The following is a 24,579-nucleotide window of genomic DNA, read 5'->3' as shown; positions in this document are numbered from 1 at the left end:
TGAACCAGGGAGGCTCAAATGGGATTATCTGGCTAACCTGCCAACCTAGTAGTCTTGATAAAAAGGGGATTTTTGATCAAAATCCTACTCATTTAACGGTTATAGTTTTATAAAAACCATTATAAATAGTTAATTAATCACATTGATTTAAATTTTTTTTCACGTAGGCTACCTTAGCTATATTTTGAAAATCGACTTTATGGGTGATTTATACAAACCATTATAAATAGTTAATTAACCATATCACATTGATTTTTTAAATAGTTTATTTATGGACTTACCATATTTTGAAATATACTATCTTCACGTAGGCTACCTTAGCTAAATTTTGAAAATGGACTTTATGGGTGACACTTCAGAAAATACCAATCTAATAGAAATGAGCGTATGCAGAATTTTTAAAACCAAAGAATAAATTAATTAGCTAGTCCTACTGAAGTAGCGCTATGTCTTTGTAAAAATGTTTGGCCTGTTTAGCTAGGATTTATTTGAATCAATATGATTTCATCCCAGCAAACTGTGATTTTTAAAAGAGTAATTTCCGTTTGCAGAAGTTCCTTCAGCGCCACTGGACATCCGCGTGGAGCAGTCCTGGAGTCGAAGCGCCAGTGTCCGCTGGACTCCGCCCTTCAGCGGAAACAGCCCCATCACTAAATTCGTCCTGCAATACTGGAGGGACGCTGGTAAGCGAATTCGTTTGTTCTCCGTTTGTCGAACTCCTCTCCGTCATTGAACCTCTTTGACACGCACATTTTTAATATCCGTTTACCGCGCCTGCGGAAATTAAAACTTTGCCGTCATCCGGATGACAATTAAATACAACTCTTAAAACTTTGTTGTTTGACTCTGTTTTTTGTTGCGGAAAATATGTCAAATAACCATGTAGATGATTTATTCGACGTGAAGCGCGCGTATTTTAGAGTTAAAGTATCAACATAAGTAACATTTATACTCATAAGTATGGTACCGAACAAGTTTGGTTTATGATAGTCAGTTGCGGAGGGATTGCGTAATTGTAATTTTAGTAAGAGGAAACTTATCACTCCTTATCTCTTCATTGACATAATCATGACCTATTTTAATGGACAGTTCGGCTTTATTGCAGGGCTCCCACCAGGTCCCTAAAATGCCTAAAAGCCCCTACTTTTTTTCGAGGTCCCTAAACCACCATAAAATCGGGATTTGGTCACTAAATCACCCTATTTCTAGTACATTTGGTGAAAAGTACCATCGGCTTAAAATATTTCGTAGAAAAGCGAAAAAAAACCCGATTTAATGTGATAGAATTATTACAAAAAATTTATAGCCATTTTTGGGATTGATAAAAAAATTTTAGAAATTAAAACTAAGTACTTAATTTTTGTGATAAAATATTTTTTTAAATTAAAACTAAGTCAGTTTTAAAAATGTGCTGCTTTTAAAAGTTTAAATAAAGATCTTATTTTTGTTTATTAAAATGGTCCCTATTTGGCTCCTACTTTAAAATATTTGGTTCCTATTTCACCCTATTTCTAGCCAGAAAAATCCCCTATTTCCCTATTTTTTTTGAGATTTTGGTGGGAGCCCTGGGCTAGCGCTAAAATTGAGTAGTACCCAAATATTTTCAGTCTGGAAGACATTTGGGTAGTCAGGGTTGCCACACGTCAGGAAAAAAAGGGTAATCAGGGAAAAGTCAAGGAATTTAAAAATGGGCCTAAAAAGTCAGGGAAAGGTCAGAGAATTTAAAGTATTTGTAAAAGGTCAGGGAAAAGTCAGATAATTCGATTTTCTCTTGACACTTTCTAAAGGTAATTTTACTCTAGATCTATGACAAATTCTTTGGTTATCATTTATTTTCTTGAAAGTTTGGCTAATTTTTTCAACATTGCCATAACCTTTTTACTGAAATATAAGTCCATTTGAATTTATTAACTTCTGATAAAAGTAAAATACAAAATTAAAATTTTGGCCTTAAAAAGCCATGGAAAATCTTTTAAAATGGTCAGGGAATTTTAATATGAAAATTTTGTGGCAACCCTGGTAATGGTAAAATTGGTTTTTACAATTAAATTTTTGCAAAAGTAACATAATACCAATATTGTCCTAATATTGGTTAACTTTGGTTAGTTCTAGGACAAAATTACTCCCAGGTAAGAAAACACCAATATAATGGAAGGTTTAGAATAGGCAATTTTATTTTACGATTCCATTATTTATCCTTATTTGGCCAAAGTAAACGATAATTCTTTAGAGTTGAAAACTTTTGAATTTTAAATAAGCTTAGGCTGGTCCTTCAAATAGACTGTGGGCGGCGATTTCTCGGTCACCGTTACCTGACACTTCCTAAGACTAATAGCAGGTCGCGAGAAGTTCCCAGTCCTTAGGCACCCCCGGTATGTATTTATTTACGGTACGGGGGTATACAAACCTATTAGTCCTTAGGCACGTAAATATTAATATGGTCATTGGTGGAACAGATTATCTTTAAAACATTATTAAAAAATTAGCAACTGCCGAATAGGAAGTGTCATACCAATGTTACTTATGGTAATACTTTATTTGGTTAGAATAAATATAAGAATACTACCTACGAATAAATGTAAAAATACTTCGTACGAATAATCGTAAGAATACTTCGTACGAATAAACGTAAGAATACTACGTACGAATAAATGTAAAAATACTTCGTACGAATAATCGTAAGAATACTTCGTACGAATAAACGTAAGAATACTACGTACGAATAATCGTAAGAATACTACGTACGAATAATCGTAAGAATACTACGGACGAATAAACGTAAAAATACTACCTACGAATAAATGTAAAAATACTACGTACGAACAAGAATGCATTTATTTATACTCAGGGAGAATGAATATGTCGAGACTATCGACGGACACGTTGAGGCCCTAACCCAACCACGCTAAGGGGGGGGATGAGGTCTTATTTTTTGCGTCCTCGCAGCAGCGTTAATCGCGTCGAAAAACGTCATTTTTAAGAACCAATGAGATTGCAGTATTATTTGATTTTATTAAAGCGGAGGAGCATACCGGGGGCCCCAACGGGTGGAATTGAAAACACGCTAAAAATCTCGACATATTCATTCTCCCTGACTATAAATAAATACATTCTTGGTACGAATAATCGTAAGAATACTACGGTTAATTTGACGCATTATCCAAGCCACCCGAAATCTGGTCCAGAATTGACGTAGATCTTCTATTTTATGCATCCGGCAAAAACAACATCTCTTCCCAAAGTAGCTATAATTTACTAGAACAGCCGTAACATTTGAAAGCACCTACATACGGACAAACTACGCTTTACGGAGTTTCAAACAGCTTAGAATAATAACATGGCGGGCCCAGCTTGAGTTCTGTTATACATCATCTGTCTCGTAACACCGAATTATCTCTCGCCCATCTTTAACCGGCAGACGCGACTAAAATAGACATTCTCAATACGGTTTTAAGTTTAACCAATCCGCGCTCTTAAAACCGCTGGAATAGATCTATACGTATTACGAAAACCAGCTTTGCGAAGTTCAAGGCGAAACACCGAACTAAGCCTTGCCGGGTTATAGTCTTAAGAAGGGAGAAAATAGCGACAAAATATCTTTTTAAACACACACACGCGAAATGTTATACGGGTAAGAAAACTACGGTAGACCTAATAAAGCGTATAGCACCCCGAACCCCGAAACAAAAAAAATGACATATTTGCGGCTTTAGCTAAAAATAAAAGCTTTTACCCCCCCCCCCTCCCGCCCCCGCCCCCTACTAGGAAAAAGTAGTGAAGTTAGTAATACTACGCCATCCATGGGCGTACGGTGGCGGTGGTGAATTTTAGAGGAGGCGCGTGCGAAAAGAAACAGGCGACGTTGGGATCCAGTTGCGCGAGAGGCAAAAAGCGCGAGTTTCCCTATAGTAGTATACCCGTTGACCTCGGACATTCGCCGCACTGGGTGGGGCATATAACGCGGGTAGGCTCACGCCTTCGTGTCCATTGTCGGTTATCGCTCGATCTGAGTATACGCGGGATGGAAAATCTATAAAAGGAGGGGAATACTCGTAATCCGAAAACGGGTCGGCAGTCCGAGCGCAGGATGGAATAATGGCAGGAGGAAGATGAAGACTCTCCATCCTCCCGCGAGCAGCATCCCGAGCGCGCGCGGCAAAAGGGATCGATCTCTTCCTCTTCATCTTCTCTGGCTCTCCTGGGCGGAAGAGGAGAATCGGGACGGGTGGCTTTCCTCCGTGACGTCACGGCCTTCTAAAAGGGGGGTGATAATCGCGTGCCACCCGGTTTCTATTCGTCGTCATACAGGGTGATGCAAAAATTTGAAGGAGTTGTAGGGGGTGAGTTGAGAAGTATGCCTGTTTTTTACCATTTTCCTACGATGAGTTAAAAGAGCGCCAGAGATTCAAAGTGTGGCCTACTAGCCCCTGGAAGTAGGCTGCAACAATCGCCAAACCAAGATGCAGGGAAACGCGAACATTAAGGTTTGGGCGAGGGGCAGATCACTTTGTTACAAGGTGTCCTAATAATCATGATTAAAAATTTAATTATGATTTAATCATTTTCAATCTTTGTACAGCCAAAGCTACAGATTTAATTTTAATCTAATCTAATCACGATTTAATCGTACGAGGGTGTCCTAATAATCATTGGAGTGAGCTGCCCCTCGGGTTTGGGTTCGTGTGATAGGTAAAAAAAGGACTTTGTTAACAAATCGAGGTAACCAAGGTACAAAAGTAAACTTAAACAGTATTTTTAGTCCCTGCTGCTTGGTTTTGCGCTTGTTGCAGCCTACTTCTAGGGACTAGTAGGCCACACTTTGAATCTCTGGTGCTCGTTTAACTCATCGTAGGAAAATTCGGAAAAAACAGGCATACTTCTCAACTCACCCCTACAACTTCTTAAAATTTTTGTATCACCTTTTGAAACACCCTGTATAGCGTACTCTATTCTTTGCATCTGCCCGAAATAGGATCGAAAGAGAAAATAAAAAGCTGCTTCTAAAATTGATCAAACGCCCTCGCGTTACCTTCAAGATGCGCTCGAATACCTACGACACAGAGATGCCTTTTTATACGCGTGATGTTCAAGTATTGATTAGGCTTAAAATAGGACTCAAGCGATACATATTTCATCGCGGGTTTAAAAATAGCTAGCGATCCCGAACAATTTTAAATATTTAGTGGCTTAACTTGAATTTTCGATTCCTGCGAGATAATATTACCTTAACTCTATAAATATTAATAAGATACTTCATTTTTAACCATTCTTTGTGAGTATAAAATTGAAAAAGCCATTACAAAGTTTGCTTGCAGTTTTCACTTTTGTCATATGTTACCGGATTTCCGCATAATCCATATGTAACAGAATCGCTTACAGGGGCGTAGGAACCGGGGGGGGGGAAATGCCCCTCCCTAGAATTTTGCTAGGAGGGGCAACTAATTTTATTGCCCCCTCCAACTTTTTGGGCAGTTAAAATCTTCAAAAGGCTCACAGGGTGACCAGACTTCCTATATTTTATATATTTTCAATGCCTTCCTATAAATTCCTTTTCTTTTTATTTTACCTTATTTCCTATATTTTCCTTTAATTTTACCTTATTTCCTATATTTTCTTTTTATTTTACCTTATTTCCTATATTTTCCTATAATTTTACCTTATTTCCTATATTTCCCTATAATTTACCAGTTTTCATTCATTTAACTGGTTGTACTTATTTTGATTTTCAATTTTATTTTCAATTTCCACCAAACAATAGTTGTCATAATACACAAGAATAATAACTTTTGCTTTTCCGTGTAGTATAACCCGAAAACCTTTCGTCGTCGTGTACCCATATGTATCCTCTATTTTACTTTATTTGACCTATTTTTATATTTTGGTCTATATGCCTATGGTGTTTCCTATATTTTCCTTTATTTGACGCATTTTGAATCCTATATTTTCTTATAATTCGCGTTCAAATTTCCTATTTTTCCTATATGTTTTGTTTAATTTCACTGGTCACCATGGGCTCAAATTCTCATTTTAAAAGCATATAAAGCTTATAGAACCTCATCTGTGTTTAAATTTCAGTCTTTCCCCGCCAATTTACATAGTAGTAAACAGTACACATGCATTCGGAGAAGCTACACTCCATTAAAATTTCAAAACCATTCTCCAGTCCCCTTTTCGTTTCTCTTTGCCCCCTCCATCTTCTAGAAAGTTCCTACGTCACTTCCAACACAGTTACGAAAAACGGGTCAACAACTTTATAGATAAACGGAAATTCGCAAAAACGGTTAGTTAGTTCCATCCGTCACACAGCAGTGTTCGCTCTAGAAGTCAACTTCCAGAATTTGACCTAAGTTATCGAACAAAAGGTGTACACTTTTATGCTAAATTAAACCATTCGCTTGTTCTGGTGAACTATTCGTCAAGATCAGAGTATTAGCAGGAAACTATATAGGTATACACTTGGAATGTCCAAGGAAGATTTTTACGGCCGTGACGAAGCTCGTAGAAATGGGCGTGTCTTAAAGCGGGAAAACTCACGAGAAAAACTCTCGCGCCTCGCTACCCTCATTCGACGAATACTCGTCATTAAGCCTAGTCAGGGTTATTATATTATTAGCTTACCTATTTATCTCTTTTATAACCATACAAATACCTAAAATTAGGTATCACTACACTTCTTTCGCGAAGAACATTATAATTACTTCAAAATATTAAGTACGATAACAAATTGAGGTTTTTAAATCCATTATTTTATAAGCCTTTTTTTGCGCGGGAAGATCGCCTATTTGTTACCATGACGACGCATTCTTTTCGCGTCAAACCTCGAGCCAATGAATATGAAATGTCGTGTTACGTCTTACACTTGACGTAGTTAAGCCCCGCCTTTTTCTCGACGCGCTTTCGTATCACCGTCCCAATGGAACCTTAGACATTCCAAGTGTATACCTCTATAGTTTCCTGGTATTAGTAGCGCAATTTTGGTTCTTCTTCGGTAGCGGGGTAAAGAGAGTAAACATTTTAACCCCGACTCGAACTATTCGCCAGTACAGAATCGGAGTAAAATGACGTCATCGGGTTACTCGGAAATCCTGGAACACGCGAAAAGTATCCACCTTGTAAAGAAATATATTAACAAAATGGTTTTGATTTTGGCGTATTTTTCAAGACTGAATATACGAGCCCCCAAACAATCAAACGGTAGGAAAGGAGAATGGGAAAACGGGCAGTTACTTGGACGCAGCTGACGCGTACCATTTCGGAGCGGAAAAGAAGATTCCCGCCGACCATTTGGGAATCCTCAGTCCCCTAATTTCAGGGCCAGTAACTCCCAACCAATAACGCTTAAAGGTAGTTGGCGCCCGAGCCCATCCTGGCGAAGCGGCCACTGAATTCGATCCCGTTATAGAATCCATTAAGCCTCTTTTTCGCATTCGCAGCGCCGGAGAAAGCTCTTTCTGGCGAATCGCCCCCAAACGTGTCTTTGGCGCCGAAAAAATAACATTGAACGAATCCCGGGATATCAATGAGTGACGAGAGTGGAAGAGCGCTCTTTCGAAAATAAACAACGCGTGACGTCATTGGTCTCTCGAGGAACAATTTCGTGATAAATTACACCCTTATCTCCGGGTACGCTAATAAAAAATGCCCGCATTGGAGTATCGATGCCGTTACCTTTACCTCGATAAATCAAAAGTACGTGGCGCGTTCGATAGTAAATGAATAACAATAGCAAAGACTGCGAGGCAAGGTCATCGACCCGGGGTGATGGTACTTTACCCATACCGTTTCTTAGTCTGGTAACCCTGACCGGTCTATAAAAGTGGCGTTTCTTTTATTAAATTTCCCTCTCTCGGAAATCAGTTTCTATTTTAGACAGCTTAACGGAAATACAATAGGCGTCCGGGATTCAATAGCAATTTAATATAAAGGGAGTCTTTCTGGTCTTTGGCAGGAGCCCCCCATCGGTTGGAGGAGGAGTCAGTGGCGCCGTCGCAATCTTCAGCTTTGCTCAAAGATTTACAACCAGGGACGTCTTACGTCATCCGGGTGCTGGCCGAGAACGAAATCGGACGAGGAAGCACCTCCGAGACCCAACAGTTCTCGACCAAGGAAGAAGGTAAGGGAAGCGAGCGTCCTATATCTACCCTACCCTCTGTAATCCAGCCCCCGCGCGCCCAGTCAACCGATCCCCGATCTCATATCGAACCTCAGCGAAGCTTATACGATATTTACACCCCGCGGTCTCCCGGGGACCGACATTGAAAGGGGCGATTTTAATAAACGAATACCCAGGTCTATCCTTCTCCTTTTTGTATACTCGGATTCACCTAAGGGAGACGCCATTTTACTTTACGTTAGATTGAATGTTGAGAATTTCCGTACGGGACCGCACCTTGATAGAATCAAAATAAAATGGTCTTGATACTACGATTTCCAAGTGGATTAGTCTGGTGACGTATTTACTGGCACCTTCTAAGACAATCTACATCGGCGGGTAAGGATTCACAAGGGGAGTACCAGAGGTGTTTATTGCCGATTTTCTTCGAAGTCGGGCTTAATGTAGACCTATATGAGATATGAAATTTCCCAAAAGGAGACTTTGCACTACCCTAGCGGTTCCCAAAAGGTGTTCCGCGTAAGATAAGTAAATAAAATGAGTTGGGGTTCCGCTAGACTTAGGTGGCTAATTTAGGGATCCATAGCAAAAACAAATTGGGAACCACAGCACTACCCATTCGATTTGACAAGGCAACCGAAAATGTTTTGGACCACTTAAAACAAAAAAAGCATGGGATTTTCTCGGTTACAAATTTTGGACCATCTTTAGGTAAATTTCATCAGGTTTGGGTAAATTTCAAGTTTTTAGGGAAAAATATTAAGAATGTTTGGGTAAAATAAGGAAAAAGTCTTATTTTTGTTTTAAGTGGTCCAAAACGTTTTCGGTTGACATGGCAAATCGAATGGGTAGTGCAACGTCTCCTTTTGGGAAATTTTATATCTCATATAGGTCTACATTACGCCCGACTTGGAACAAAATCGGCAATAAACACCTCGGGTACTGCCCTTGTTAATATTATGAGGTATGACGAGGTGTCTCAATGGAATAGTTCGATCTATGGCGCCCCCGCTAACGAGCCTCGGTTCAAAGGTTCAACTGGTAATGGGTACAACAGGCTTCCCAATAGACTAGAGTCCGTTCAATAAGAATGACAAATGAGAACTGATGACTAGCGAAGCGAGTAGAAGAACTCTTCCGATGCGGGGGCGAACGAACGCATATATTATTCTTAATGTTACGTTGCCAATCGACGAAAGTCCTCGGCCGGTTTCGCTGTAGTTAAAAGGGGAAGATTGGGTCCGACGAATAAAAACAAGATTGCCAAAAAAAAAACTAAATATAGTCCGGCGCTTAAAGGCCTAAACCAAAACCACGTCCACGAAGGCCCGAATATCTTAGTTTGCGTATGAATACCTGTCACTAGTCTCTCTCGGGTCGCTCCTCACTATTTTCAAAACATCTCCGTCAGAGCCAAATTCCTCAAGAGGGGAAAAAAGAAAATAAAGCAGGGTCCGGATTTTTTTTTGGAGGTACCACGTCACTAGACGATTTCCAAACCCCACTTTCCAGCCCCTTTAAGTCAGACATTGTAAGCGCTGTCAAAATTATCAGCAGTTACAATGCCCTTGAGAACGAGGAAGTACGAATTACGAGCTGGCCATCATTATGAATAGGGGGATAATTTAATTTAATTCTTAAATTACGCTTTTAAGTTTAACCTGCAGCCACACTAGACTCACTATACATAGAACAGACAGTGACAAAGCGAAGCGAAAGCCCTCCATTTACTCTTCCTGTACAACCTGGGAGTAAATTTGTAAATATCCAAGAGCAATGGTATCAACCGAAATGAAAGGACATGGGCGGACTAACATGAGAAAATCCCCCCACTAACGATTTTGATGAAATTTTGCACAGATGCTTTATATATCAAAGTAAGAATTCATGCAAAGTTTTAGATCTGACAAAAAAACAATTTCAAGAGATATATCTAAAACGACCTTACACATTTTGACTAAATTACAAACACTGCCTCCAAGTATCATGAGCAACATCCTTGAGTAGTTTTGTATTCAGGAGATTAGCGGTTTTAGATATATCACCGGATGTGTGATTGTTCCCATTTTCCCATTGAAAATATAAGAAAAATGTGAAATTTTCTCGGACCTGTATCTCTTGAAAAATAATTTTGTCACATCTAAAACTTTGCATGAATTCTTACATTGATATATAAAGCATCTGAGCCAAATTTCATCAAAATCGTTAGGAGGGGGATTTTCGCATGTTAATGCGCCCATGTCCTTCATAAAATTTTCCCTTTTATCAAAGTATAATTCGGCGCCATCTATGATGCGGCAGCCTAAAAAGAGAGGCAGCGAAAATACGATAGGACGACGGGATTCAGTCGAAGCTTCGCTTATTTCGTTGCCAGTCAATCTACGATTCTGTGTCTTTTTTGTGTGGCTCGTCTCCGCGCCTATATTTCTTATTTCCGTTTCGGAAAGGATGTTCATCTCTGTCTCTCTATTTTATTCGGCCTCTTTCTTTAAAGAGGAAGCCAGGACCCAACTTCCTGGGAAGTCCAATAATAACTTTTCTTCTTCGGGGTTCCCCCCGTAACTTTGCTGTCCAATACAGTATAACTTTCCTCCAAATTTGGCTTCTTTCTGGATGGAATAAAAATAACAATGTCCGTATAGTTTCGGAAATAGAAAATCATCCTCTTCAAACTAAACTGTCAGGGACGTCAGTGTGGTTAAACGTACGGCCAACCTTTCGTGGGCTTTCGGGACGCGATGGGCATTTTTCAAAATTTTGTGATAGCTCTCACTCCACCTCATTCCCGTTTCTAAAATTTTAATCTCAAACTCATCTCCTCTAACCACCGTAAACTAACTTATTATATCATCTCCTCTCATCGAATTTCGCTAATTAATCTAACCACGCGCACACTCCCGCTAGTTTGGTTGAAAAATCTGATCTCATCTGACGCTCTTTTCCGTTTATGGAAGTCATAAAATATCTCCTTTCAATCTCCTCTTTCTGAAATGTGTACTTTGTGAAACTCTTCTCCTTATGAAGTTTTGCGCATCTCACCTCCTCTCAGATTCTCACACTGTTCTCATAGGAGTAGATCAACGACCATCACTGGCCGGTGGCCACATTAGATTTACTGTCTTTAACTTCTTTATAGCCTTCTAACGTCAGCATATAATGTTATTGCACGTTTGGCTTATATCATTATTTCCAAGAAGGTCATGTTTTTATATTTCTCTAAACTCACCTCCTCTCACCACCGCAAACTAACTTTTTAGCTGATCTCCTCTCATCGCATTTCACTAATTAAATTAACCTCGCTCACACTCCAAATAAATTCTTTGAAAAATCTTATTTCCACTCATTCTCCTCTCACTTAAATTCAGAGCTTAGAAACTCATCTCACGTCCCTCTCCATTGGAAGCTTAGAGCATCTCGCCTCTCAATTGCTCTCACTGATCTCACAGTGAGACGAGAGTGCCCATCACTGCTTTCGGGACGCGATCGACGGGAAATGCGTGGTTCTTTCTTTTTCGGTAATAATATTCAACGTCGAAAACAAAATTGAATCATTCGATGAGCTCGTCGAGTCCTAATAGAAAAATTATTCGGAAGACTTTCCATTTCTAAAGCATGACGGAGGGGGGTTAACTCTCTTTAAGGCGTTCTAGGGTAGTCCCGGTGTAATTCCGGAGCTACTCCGGTGCCGAAGCGAGGGTTTCTTCTTCTTTTGTAATTCAATTTCTTTCTCTGAGGAAAGGTTTTTAATCGGGTTAGCTGCGGGGAGTCGGCGCGTCTTGGACAGATTGGCCGCTCTGGGTATCGACCCGAATCATCTCAAAGCAAATAGACGCCTTCTTAGCCGTCCATTTATAATAATGGGCCATTCCTTTTCACGCCGAACGACTGACTCGACTAGATGGATATGTCTGGAGCGTTCGCCCTGCCTGCCACCAACGACTGAAGTGTGTCTATAGTTCGAAAGCGGCCATTCCATTTCGCGTTACTTTCCACCGCCGTATTAAATCCAAAATGGCCGCTCCTATCAAATTCACCCCGTGAAATGGGTTGGTAAGAAGGCGGAAATGGTGTCTGTACAACGACGAATGAAAATTGCAGAAGGAAATTAGTTTTATTTTGTTGGAAACGAGAGAGCTTTACTTTCTTCGGATGGGCTTACTATTCGAGTATCTTTCTTTAGATTAATTATTCAAGTTTGTAAAGAAAGCTACCAAATTCGAGGCATCTTCTCGATGTTCGTGAAATTTTAAAACCAAACTGAGAAATCGATTTGGTTGGCAAAGCCCGCGGACCGCTCGCGATACCAATAACCGTATGAAGTTCATTGGCATCGAGGGCAACAGATAGCGATGGAAGGAAGAAGAAAGCGGACAAGTAGGGAAGGGAAATGGTATAAGTACTTACGCTCAGTATCTTGGGTCCTCATTTCGGAAGTAAGGGGAAATAATGGGGAAAGTCCGCCGACTTTGCAAGGTTAAGTCGCGCGAGATACGTGAACCCGTCTATTTACGAGGGAAGGAGGTTGGTGGGGAAGCGCTCGCACATCCGTTTCGGTTGTATATTTCCTCCCCTCTTTTTTATTGCCATTCGCCATTGGAAGATTTTTACGTCTCATAAAGAGTAGGGGGAAGTTATGACCGGCCATTCGCTATCTTGCCTTGAAAATGTTGCCTTACCAAAACATGCTAGGACAATTTTGTTAAGCATATCTCGGCAACCTTCCGCTACGCTAACCACTAACGCTGGTCGCAGTCGCTCGGTGAAAAACACCGAAAGATACGCGCTCATTTTTTCCTGGTTTATAGTTAGGGAGGAGCTAGTGGAAAATATCTTTCTCTATTTTATAATGCACAGTCTCCAAGGGAACCGTTTTTGAACTGTCTGGGCAATAGGGAATTGCGCTAGAACTTAGAAGACGTCATATTGGGTTTTGGTCTTGTCAAGATTGTATTCGTTTATTCTTAGGGATAATGACTATATCGAATCGATCCGCACGCGGGCACCATATTCTAGATTTCCCCCGGCACAATAGGGGGAAGGAAAAAATGCGTTGATAGTCGTATGTTGTTAGTGTTACCTAAATGTCCCTTTTTTAGAATAAAGTCCATGTCAGTGGCATAAAGAAGCAAATATGGCCAAAAGTGGCAAATGTGACAAATAGTGACTAATAATCAGTAAATGCATTTAAATGATGTAAATAATATCTTTCAGATATGTAGCATCACTTACATGTTAGATAATCTTTCAGTTTTTCACAAAATAACCATTATAAACACCTTAAAGATATATAGCAGACGAATTCAAACTCAGAAAAAATCGTTGAAAAATAGCCAAAAGAAATAACTAGATTGGGCTATAATTGAGTTTCTAGCCCAAAACCTGGCAACTAATCCAGTATATATGTCTAAAATAGCACAAATATATTTTTCCTTTGGTATGTTTTTTTTATTTTTGTAAAAATTTATTATTTGCCACTATTTGGCATATTAGCCAGTAAAAGTATTATTCGCTATGTCGGTATTTACCACTTTTTGCCACACCTGTCATTTACCACTTCGGAACACTATGTTGTAGACCGTGAGGTGGATTGGGAGCCACGCTGAAAATCTTCTCAACATAGTCAATAGTCATTCTCCCGACAGTTGAAATAGACACATCCCTGGTCGTTTACACTCTAAAAAAAATTCTATATTATCTCTAACGGGTTTATTCTTGTCTCAGATTGAACATCCTGAATAGTTTATAAGGGTGTTGTATTTAACCATAAAAAGGTGTAAACATTACATTTACCAGAAAGGGTGTTTATTGCCACTGTTTTGGGTGCTTCACTATCCCGTCTGGGTAACTACATCACTCTCTTTTTAGAGTGAAACTAGTCCATTTAGAGCGCGAAACTAGTTCATTTAGGGTGCGAAACTAGTCCCTTTAGAGCGCTAAACTAGTCCCTTTACAGCGCGAAACTAGTCCCTTTACAGCGCGAAACTAGTCCTTTTAGGGGGCGAAACTAGTCCCTTTAGGGGGCGAAACTAGTCCCTTTAGAGCGCGAAACTAGTCCCTTTAGAGCGCGAAACTAGTCCCTTTAGAGCGCGAAACTAGTCCCTTTAGAGCGCGAAACTAGTCCCTTTAGGGCGCGAAACTATAGTCCCTTTAGGGCGCGAAACTATAGTCCCTTTAGAGCGCGAAACTATAGTCCCTTTAGAGCGCGAAACTATAGTCCCTTTAGAGCGCGAAACTATAGTCCCTTTAGGGCGCGAAACTATAGTCCCTTTAGGGCGCGAAACTATAGTCCCTTTAGGGCGCGAAACTATAGTCCCTTTAGGGCGCGAAACTATAGTCCCTTTAGGGCGCGAAACTATAGTCCCTTTAGGGCGCGAAACTATAGTCCCTTTAGGGCGCGAAACTATAGTCCCTTTAGGGCGCGAAACTATAGTCCCTTTAGAGCGCGAAACTATAGTCCCTTTAGAGCGCGAAACTATAGTCCCTTTAGGGCGCGAAACTAGTCCCTTTAGGGCGCGAAACTAGTCCCTTTAGGGCGCGAAACTAGTCCCTTTAGGGCGCGAAACTAGTCCCTTTAGAGTGCTAGGGTACTTACTATAGGGTGCTTCACTACTCTGGAATACAAAACTACTCCTTTAAGGGTGCAATAGTATATAAAAATATACACCTATTTACGGTGTTGTATAGCACCCTTTATAATCCTTTTAGAGTGTAAAATCTGGGACAAGAGAAACCCTTAAGGGTTTATGGTGAAACCATTTTGTCTTAGAATTTAAGGTTTACGGAATTTATATAAACCCTTTCCACACCATTTGAACACCATTATGTTTTTCAGTGTACAGTCAGAATAGCCAATGCGGTTATAACAACCTTACAATCAATTTAATAAGTGCTGTACGACCTTTACATGTACACGAACCCACGTTAAATATGCCGGGATATTCACATTACGCGTCATTACAAACACTCAAAATACATTCGTAGCCTCATTAGCATTCCGTACATCCTCCGTCGCCCCCCCCCTCCCCCATGCAAAGTTAAAAAAAAGGGAATCCATTAAGAAATTACCCGTAACTAGCGATAATAATAATTATAGCATCCGCTACAAGCGATAAAATAATATAATGGTTGCCGATTCTTTTTCAAGTTCTAATTTCTTCTGTCATTCTTTGTTTCTTTGTTTCTTTGCGAACAGAACCCGAGGGAGCTCCCACAGACATCTGGGTGGAGCCCAGGGGTGCCGGCGCTCTCAGGGTCAAATGGAAGGTAAGAAAACCACTAAGATTTTTTACTTATTTACTTTTCTCATATACCATCTCGGCGGTTCTCGTGGCGTGACGCGTTCAATGGTTTACTGCACGATTTAACAATGAAACGTTTTTTGCTACTTTGACATACATCAACGAGGGAACTTTCACACGGCCGGAGTTACCTAAATACTAGGTTTATTTCCCTTTCGTTTGACACACTTCGTAGTGGATCTTAACATTGTTATCTAGATATTTTGATCACGTTTCATATAATTATTCAAGTCGCGCTGCTTAACTATTTATTCAGTAGCTTACACCGTGTAGGTTGGAACAACTTATTAGTTTTTTTTTGGGTAATGGAGAAGGGCAGGATGAAATCTATATTTTCGAGTGGTTCTAACTGATAAAATTTTGAAATTAGCCACCGCCGAAGGACCAATGGAACGGGCAGTTGAAGGGCTACTACATCGGGTACAAAGTTCAAGAGTCCACGGAACCTTTCGCCTACAAGACCGTCGATTTCGGCGAAACTCTGGAGGAGGAGTACGCCTTGACCGGTCTGCTCAAGTCGACCGCCTACACGGTGGTGGTCAAGGCCTTCAACAACGCCGGAAGCGGACCTTCCTCGCAGGAAGTGACAGCCACCACGCCAGACACGGGTAAGCGAAGTTAAAGACGCCATATATATTTAATCAAACGAATTCACGCGCGCCTCGGAGGCGAGACGTTCGATATTTGGCCCGTGTCCAATCTACGAAACGGTGTCTTCCCCGTCCGTAGAGATAGAAGCCAATTACCCTTTAACCCTTTTCGGGGTCGCGTACCCATGGAACGCTGCCGAAGCGAGGCGAAAAATTTAGATTAGCCCCTAAACGTTTAATGAACTCGAAAACGCGACTTGGGCGGGTCACCTTCGGCGGCACGGGCCAAATGCCATACATTTCAAGTGACAGAGGCGAGGGAAAGGCGGTGCCCGCCAAACTGACCATCGTTCTACGCGCTTAAGATAATGACTGAACGCTTGACTTTCATTGAAAATAACTTGGCTAAAGATAAGAGATAATATCGTGGTATCGGCGAGCCGCAAAGTCACGCGCAATCGCCAAAGACTTTGTTTCGCGCCGGAACTTGTCGGCCATTCTTCGATCGAGTTTTTCGCCCTTTAAGTTGAGGGGTCGGACATTCACAAATGTGTACATGATTTCACGCAGGATCCCAAGATAGATTTCTGGTTGCATTTCGGAATTCTTAACTTTTGTCCTGGATTTCGGTATTTCTCGTTGCATTTCGAGATTTCGAGATTTCACGGCGGATTTCGAGATTTCACGTCGGATTTCGAGATTTCACGTCGGATTTCTGGATTTTTTCCGGATGTCTTTGAATGTCCGACCCCTCGCTTTAAGTAGTATCAACGTTTCCCAATTTTCATTGGTCCAAAATCCTCTCACAACGCCAAATAATTTCTTCGAGTAATCACGAACCCGATGACGTAATCCCCAGCCAATTAAACTGAAATCACTTCTTTTTAAATATGAAAATATTTCTTAATGAACTTTTTGAACAAACCATTGCATACAATGAAATAACGTTATCTTATTGAATGTATAAATATTATATTTATAATTTTTATATATAACGTTACACTCTCTTCTAACTTCTCGCAATTTACAAAATACCAAACCAAACAAACAACCACGGTTAGTTCAAAATGGACGCAAATAGAAGTCAGTATACCCCATTATTTTACAGTAGAAAAAATCCTTTTAAGGCTGATTTTCACTTGGGCAAAAACGCTGCAGCGGTGAACAGTCGACTCAAAAAATCTCCGTTAGGCCTATGACGGATTTTGAAATGACGTTTTAGCGCGCGACACTACAGGTACATGTCTTGGGCACACAGCCTTCTTTGCGTGCTTTTTTGACCATAACATGTAGAGGTATTTTCACGCGCAAAATGAATTTTAAAAGCCGTCAATTTTTGCGTCCGCCCTCGCGTTTCTGTCCGAGTGAAAACCATCCCTTAGGCCTAGTACCATTTTTACGCGTCGAAGCTAGTGAAACCAGCCTTTACTGTCTTGGTTTATAAAGTTATATCGGGGTTCAATCTGAAAAGACAATGGCCCACTTTTTTGGAATTTCCAATATAAATAATCGATATGTAAAATGACCGGAGTCTCGTGTCGTATTGAGGGTGAAGGGCGACTCGGCTGGTCACGTTTATGGGTCATCGCTAAACGGCGTAGCGGTCAATTCGATTGGGAAGGCATGTTGGGCGGAACTAATCGAAGCGAAATTTTGGGGAGAAAACCCAGATTTCCCTAATAGCGCGCGGCCCGTTGATATGATCGATTTGGACGTCCGGAAAATGGCCTTTAAAAGCCTCGACATCTCTGTCCTTTCACGTTATCACGACGTAAGCCGCTCGCCGTAAAAGCGGCGGATTATTGGGTGAAGGCACGTAAATAGAATTAACCATTAAAAGAAAGGCGTTCGTTACGAGTTGATCGCGTAATGACGTTAGTATACAAAGCGCGGACCGCGATGAACGCTTTTCGTGTGGAAAAATCGGGCGTTTTCGCGAATGCCAGCGGAGACCACGAAACACCTTTGATAATCGCTCGTACCTTGCTCACGCGCTGAAATACCATTATTTCAGGGCCGCTTACGGAAAGATCCTTCTTACTAATGACTCTATCCCATCGTAGAATAAATGACCCTCGTCTAGTACTGAGGTGCGTGGTAAGCCTTTTCCTAATGCATATTCTCATCTCGCACTGTCTGTCTCATCTTAAGAAATAAGGTTTCGTCTCATCTTCCTCATTTTTAATTGTTGGGTGTTGCTCAACATTTCTCGACGGGAACCTTCCACCGCCCTCGCAAAATTATAGCCAACTTCACTTGACACTGCCTATTTATTAAAGCTTAACCGTTTTCTTAGGAACCAAATTACCCTCTTATACGTCTAGCCCAGTATTGTCGAGTTAAGTTGACAGATACGAAGTACATTAGGCGAAACGTACAACGTTGACGTACTTCAGTTTATTCGGTACAATGGGCGACGTCTTCCAAAATAGAAACCACTTTCGGATAGAATGTAATTGCAAATTTTCGGGGGCGGACGACAGTCTGCATTCTTTTCACCTTTTTTATTTTTTTGCTCGTTTTTGGCGAGGTCAAATCCTAGATGGCGCGTGTCTCCCGGCTCTTTCTCATTTCGAGGATACTGACCTCGGAAATTCTTCGAATTCATTCCGACGAAATTTATTTGCATTTATTAAAAAAGAAGGGTTTGAAATTTATCAAAGCCAGCCAGAAAGGAGAGTAAAGAAAGTTGAATGTTTGCGAAACTCGAGGGAAAGAACTGAAATTTATCAACAAAAAAGAGTTTCTAGATTTCCCTAATTTATTTCGAGGAATTTGATATTTCAACCATGAGCGTAATAATATCATAATCATAATAAGCCTTTCTATAAAGTCATTACGCTTGCCGAACTTGTTTTAATGTATCGCTTTCGTCACGAGATACGTAGGAGTTCAGTTCAGTTTGGAAGGTTAGATCTTTATAAAAAGGGCGACTCGTCGAATTTTAATTCGTGTCTTGCTCAACTTGCTAAAATGTTCCACGAGCTTTATCATATTTCAGCGTAAAAGGCTCGCGCATTTTTTTGTATTTCAGTGAGCACGCGCGAAATCGCTCGAGCCCATTTACGCTCAAATATCAAGAGGCTGGTGGAACTTTAAACAAGTTGAATAAGACATGAATAGTGTTTATGCTAGCGTCTATTGGCTGTCATAGCGAAACGTCACTCCTACGTCACGAGTGACGCGCCCGATACATCTAAACAAGAACGCCATTGAAAAATTATTAATATAATGACTGATACTTCGTGGTTAAAATTATTTTATTTTTAATAAAATCGAGCAATTATAATAGTATCCGTCATTGCATTAATAATTTTTTCTAATTATACTTATTACCGTGGAAATTATGGTTTTAAACATTCCACATTTATGATGGATCAACGTATTTAAAATTTATGCTACTAGGTTTAACAGAAGCTAGGGATAATTGGTGTTAGTTACCAGGGTTGTTCAAAATGCTTTTTTTTTTCAAAATGCAAAATGCAAAATACTTTCTCCATAACTCAAATGCAAAATGCAAAATACTTCATCCATAACCCCAAATACAAAATGCGTTTTGAAAATGGTTTTACAAATGCACTCTTTTTACTTTTACCACAGTTAGTTTGTATTTATTAATAATTACGTAGAGATTTCAAAACTATCCTCGCAGCCAGCATGGGAAATAAAGTGGTGGCACTGTACGAATGTTGGTCTGCTTGTGAGTAACTGAGTATCGCCACCTTATGATTACTTGGGAGTATATAGCAGACGAACTTTATCTACAAGAGCTGTAATGATGGTATCTGAGTAAAAACATTTTGAAAAGGAATTTTTAAAATGTTTTCCCTCATATCAAACTCATAAAATGCAAAATAGTTTCCTAGAAACTCAAAATGCAAAATGGTATTTTGCATTTTTAAAATGCATTTTGAACAACCCTGCTAGTTAGATTTAAAACAAGTTTTAATGTATTTCAAGAAAATATTTGTTTTAAAAGCCATTTTCTAATGATACCAAAATCGTCCACAATTGTGTCGATTACGCGTGTCCAAATATTGAAGCTGACCAATTCCAAAGGTATAGCCGTAAGTTACGACGCTGTTGGAGATCTTAGACTTACATAGAGAGTTCGCGTTAAAAATATTTCCTCGTAAGTCAAAGGACGAACTAAGAGACAAAGCCCAATAAACTAAACAGAATCCCGCCTTCGATAGTTTCGCAGCTGCTTTATATACAAATTCCAATTCCAATTATTGAAATTCAACTTCCCCATCACGTTCCCGGAGTTTCCTTTATTATTTCCAAAATTGACATCAGCGCGAAAGAAAGAAAGGAGAGATTCTGTTCAAACATTAAAGTCACGCCGGTACCTTGATGTGCCTTTATCCAATGGAAAACAATGGCGCGACAACAATGGAGAGCGAGAGAGGAGTAATAGGGGAAAAGGCCGTGAGTTAAAATGAGAGGGACTTTGCGAGCCAGCGTATAGTTTACAACTCTTATTACTACGCCCAAAGACATTTATTGGAGGCGGGTAACGTATTATCTCCTTCAAAACCCTGGCGGGAAAAGTTTCCGCTTGTTTATGGATTTGCCATTTCGTACGTCGTCGGAGTGGAGAAGCGCAATAACCTATGCAGATCACGAGGGACGCCCGAAGCGAACGACGAGACGCGAAACCGAACTCTCTAGGCCTCGGCTCTTTTCTCGACTGGCCTTTAAACCTTATTTCGCCCCGCATCGATCCGTTTGCGTGGAAAAGGGAAAAAGCTTTCCGGGCTTCGTGCGTGTTGGACGCGCGACTCGACAGAGTCCGAAATCGAAGGGCGAAAACGATTGTTGTGTACCAAAAATTCCTTTCCTTCCTCAATATTCTCTCTAATGTTGCAAAAGGGATTGTTGGGGATGGGTTAAGCCTGTGGTTTTGGAATGTAGTTTTCGGGGTGTCCCATGCTACATTTTCTCTTTGGATATAAGAGTTAAAACTATCACGTAACGCGAGATTTGGCTCTTGAAATGGCTAAATGGCTAAAATCTAATTTCTAAATTTGAGTCCAACTTTAATCGAGACACATCCACTTTGAATCTTATTCTGCTTAGATGGAATCCAACTTTAATCGAGACACATCCACTTTGAATCTTATTCTGCTTAGATGGAATCCAACTTTAATCGAGACGCATCCACTTTGAATATAATTCTGCTTAGATGGAATCCAACTTTAATCGAGACACATCCACTTTGAATCTTATTCTGCTTAGATGGAATCCAACTTTAATCGAGACACATCCACTTTGAAAATAATTCTGCTTAGATGGAATCCAACTTTAATCGAGACACATCCACTTTGGATCTTATTCTGCTTAGATGGAATCCAACTTTAATCGAGACACATCCACTTTGAAAATAATTCTGCTTAGATGGAATCCAACTTTAATCGAGACACATCCACTTTGAATCTTATTCTGCTTAGATGGAATCCAACTTTAATCGAGACACATCCACTTTGAATCTTATTCTGCTTAGATGGAATCCAACTTTAATCGAGACACATCCACTTTGAATCTTATTCTGCTTAGATGGAATCCAACTTTAATCGAGACACATCCACTTTGAATCTTATTCTGCTTAGATGGAATCCAACTTTAATCGAGACACATCCACTTTGAATCTTATTCTGCTTAGATGGAATCCAACTTTAATTGAGACACATCCACTTTGAATCTTATTCTGCTTAGATGGAATCCAACTTTAATTGAGACACATCCACTTTGAATCTTATTCTGCTTAGATGGAATCCAACTTTAATCGAGACACATCCACTTTGAATCTTATTCTGCTTAGATGGAATCCAACTTTAATCGAGACACATCCACTTTGAATCTTATTCTGCTTAGATGGAATCCAACTTTAATCGAGACACATCCACTTTGAATCTTATTCTGCTTAGATGGAATCCAACTTTAATCGAGACACATCCACTTTGAATCTTATTCTGCTTAGATGGAATCCAACTTTAATCGAGACACATCCACTTTGAATCTTATTCTGCTTAGATGGAATCCAACTTTAATCGAGACACATCCACTTTGAATCTTATTCTGCTTAGATGGAATCCAACTTTAATCGAGACACATCCACTTTGAATCTTATTCTGCTTAGATGGAATCCAACTTTAATCGAGACACATCCACTTTGAATCTTATTCTGCTTAGATGGAATCCAACTTTAATCGAGACACATCCACTTTGAAAATAATTCTGCTTAGATGGAATCCAACTTTAATCGAGACACATCCACTTTGAATCTTATTCTGCTTAGATGGAATCCAACTTTAATCGAGACACATCCACTTTGAATCTTATTCTGCTTAGATGGAATCCAACTTTAATCGAGACACATCCACTTTGAATCTTATTCTGCTTAGATGGAATCCAACTTTAATCGAGACACATCCACTTTGAATCTTATTCTGCTTAGATGGAATCCAACTTTAATCGAGACACATCCACTTTGAATCTTATTCTGCTTAGATGGAATCCAACTTTAATTGAGACACATCCACTTTGAATCTTATTCTGCTTAGATGGAATCCAACTTTAATTGAGACACATCCACTTTGAATCTTATTCTGCTTAGATGGAATCCAACTTTAATCGAGACACATCCACTTTGAATCTTATTCTGCTTAGATGGAATCCAACTTTAATCGAGACACATCCACTTTGAATCTTATTCTGCTTAGATGGAATCCAACTTTAATCGAGACACATCCACTTTGAATCTTATTCTGCTTAGATGGAATCCAACTTTAATTGAGACACATCCACTTTGAATCTTATTCTGCTTAGATGGAATCCAACTTTAATTGAGACACATCCACTTTGAATCTTATTCTGCTTAGATGGAATCCAACTTTAATCGAGACACATCCACTTTGAATCTTATTCTGCTTAGATGGAATCCAACTTTAATTGAGACACATCCACTTTGAATCTTATTCTGCTTAGATGGAATCCAACTTTAATCGAGACACATCCACTTTGAATCTTATTCTGCTTAGATGGAATCCAACTTTAATCGAGACACATCCACTTTGAATCTTATTCTGCTTAGATGGAATCCAACTTTAATCGAGACACATCCACTTTGAATCTTATTCTGCTTAGATGGAATCCAACTTTAATCGAGACACATCCACTTTGAATCTTATTCTGCTTAGATGGAATCCAACTTTAATCGAGACACATCCACTTTGAATCTTATTCTGCTTAGATGGAATCCAACTTTAATTGAGACACATCCACTTTGAATCTTATTCTGCTTAGATGGAATCCAACTTTAATTGAGACACATCCACTTTGAATCTTATTCTGCTTAGATGAAATCCAACTTTAATTGAGACACATGCACTTTGAATCTTATTCTGCTTAGATGGAATCCAACTTTAATCGAGACATATCCACTTTGAATCTTATTCTGCTTAGATGGAATCCAACTTTAATCGAGACACATCCACTTTGAATCTTATTCTGCTTAGATGGAATCCAACTTTAATCGAGACACATCCACTTTGAATCTTATTCTGCTTAGATGGAATCCAACTTTAATTGAGACACATCCACTTTGAATCTTATTCTGCTTAGATGGAATCAACTTTAATTGAGACACATCCACTTTGAATCTTATTCTGCTTAGATGAAATCCAACTTTAATTGAGACACATCCACTTTGAATCTTATTCTGCTTAGATGGAATCCAACTTTAATTGAGACACATCCACTTTGAATCTTATTCTGCTTAGATGGAATCCAACTTTAATCGAGACATATCCACTTTGAATCTTATTCTGCTTAGATGGAATCCAACTTTAATCGAGACACATCCACTTTGAATCTTATTCTGCTTAGATGGAATCCAACTTTAATTGAGACACATCCACTTTGAATCTTATTCTGCTTAGATGGAATCCAACTTTAATTGAGACACATCCACTTTGAATCTTATTCTGCTTAGATGGAATCCAACTTTAATCGAGACACATCCACTTTGAATCTTATTCTGCTTAGATGGAATCCAACTTTAATTGAGACACATCCACTTTGAATCTTATTCTGCTTAGATGGAATCCAACTTTAATCGAGACACATCCACTTTGAATCTTATTCTGCTTAGATGGAATCCAACTTTAATCGAGACACATCCACTTTGAATCTTATTCTGCTTAGATGGAATCCAACTTTAATCGAGACACATCCACTTTGAATCTTATTCTGCTTAGATGGAATCCAACTTAAATCGAGACACATCCACTTTGAATCTTATTCTGCTTAGATGGAATCCAACTTTAATCGAGACACATCCACTTTGAATCTTATTCTGCTTAGATGAAATCCAACTTTAATCGAGACACATCCACTTTGAATCTTATTCTGCTTAGATGGAATCCAACTTTAATTGAGACACATCCACTTGGAATCTTATTCTGCTTAGATGGAATCCAACTTTAATTGAGACACATCCACTTTGAATCTTATTCTGCTTAGATGAAATCCAACTTTAATTGAGACACATCCACTTTGAATCTTATTCTGCTTA

At 39.6% G+C, this 24,579-nt stretch overlaps 1 protein-coding gene across 3 annotated transcripts in view; it reads left to right on the top strand.

Annotated features, from left to right (window-relative positions):
* Positions 1-24,579, top strand: part of LOC149935035 (cell adhesion molecule Dscam1-like) — a 67,869-nt gene that overhangs the window by 28,537 nt on the left and 14,753 nt on the right. For all 3 annotated transcript variants that reach the window (XM_090181081.1, XM_090181080.1, XM_090181082.1), the window contains exons 7-10: positions 552-683; positions 7,949-8,113; positions 15,306-15,376; positions 15,782-16,019. In XM_090181081.1, the coding sequence (XP_090037207.1) occupies positions 552-683; positions 7,949-8,113; positions 15,306-15,376; positions 15,782-16,019 (606 nt within the window). The remainder of the gene's footprint in view (positions 1-551; positions 684-7,948; positions 8,114-15,305; positions 15,377-15,781; positions 16,020-24,579) is intronic.

Source organism: Leiobunum rupestre, chromosome 7 (genome assembly GCF_980474605.1).
Source record: "Leiobunum rupestre chromosome 7, qqLeiRupe1.1.hap1, whole genome shotgun sequence".
NCBI classification, from domain to species: domain Eukaryota; kingdom Metazoa; phylum Arthropoda; class Arachnida; order Opiliones; family Sclerosomatidae; genus Leiobunum; species Leiobunum rupestre.
Note: the sequence above shows the minus strand (reverse complement) of the source record. Positions and strands in the feature narration are given on the sequence as shown.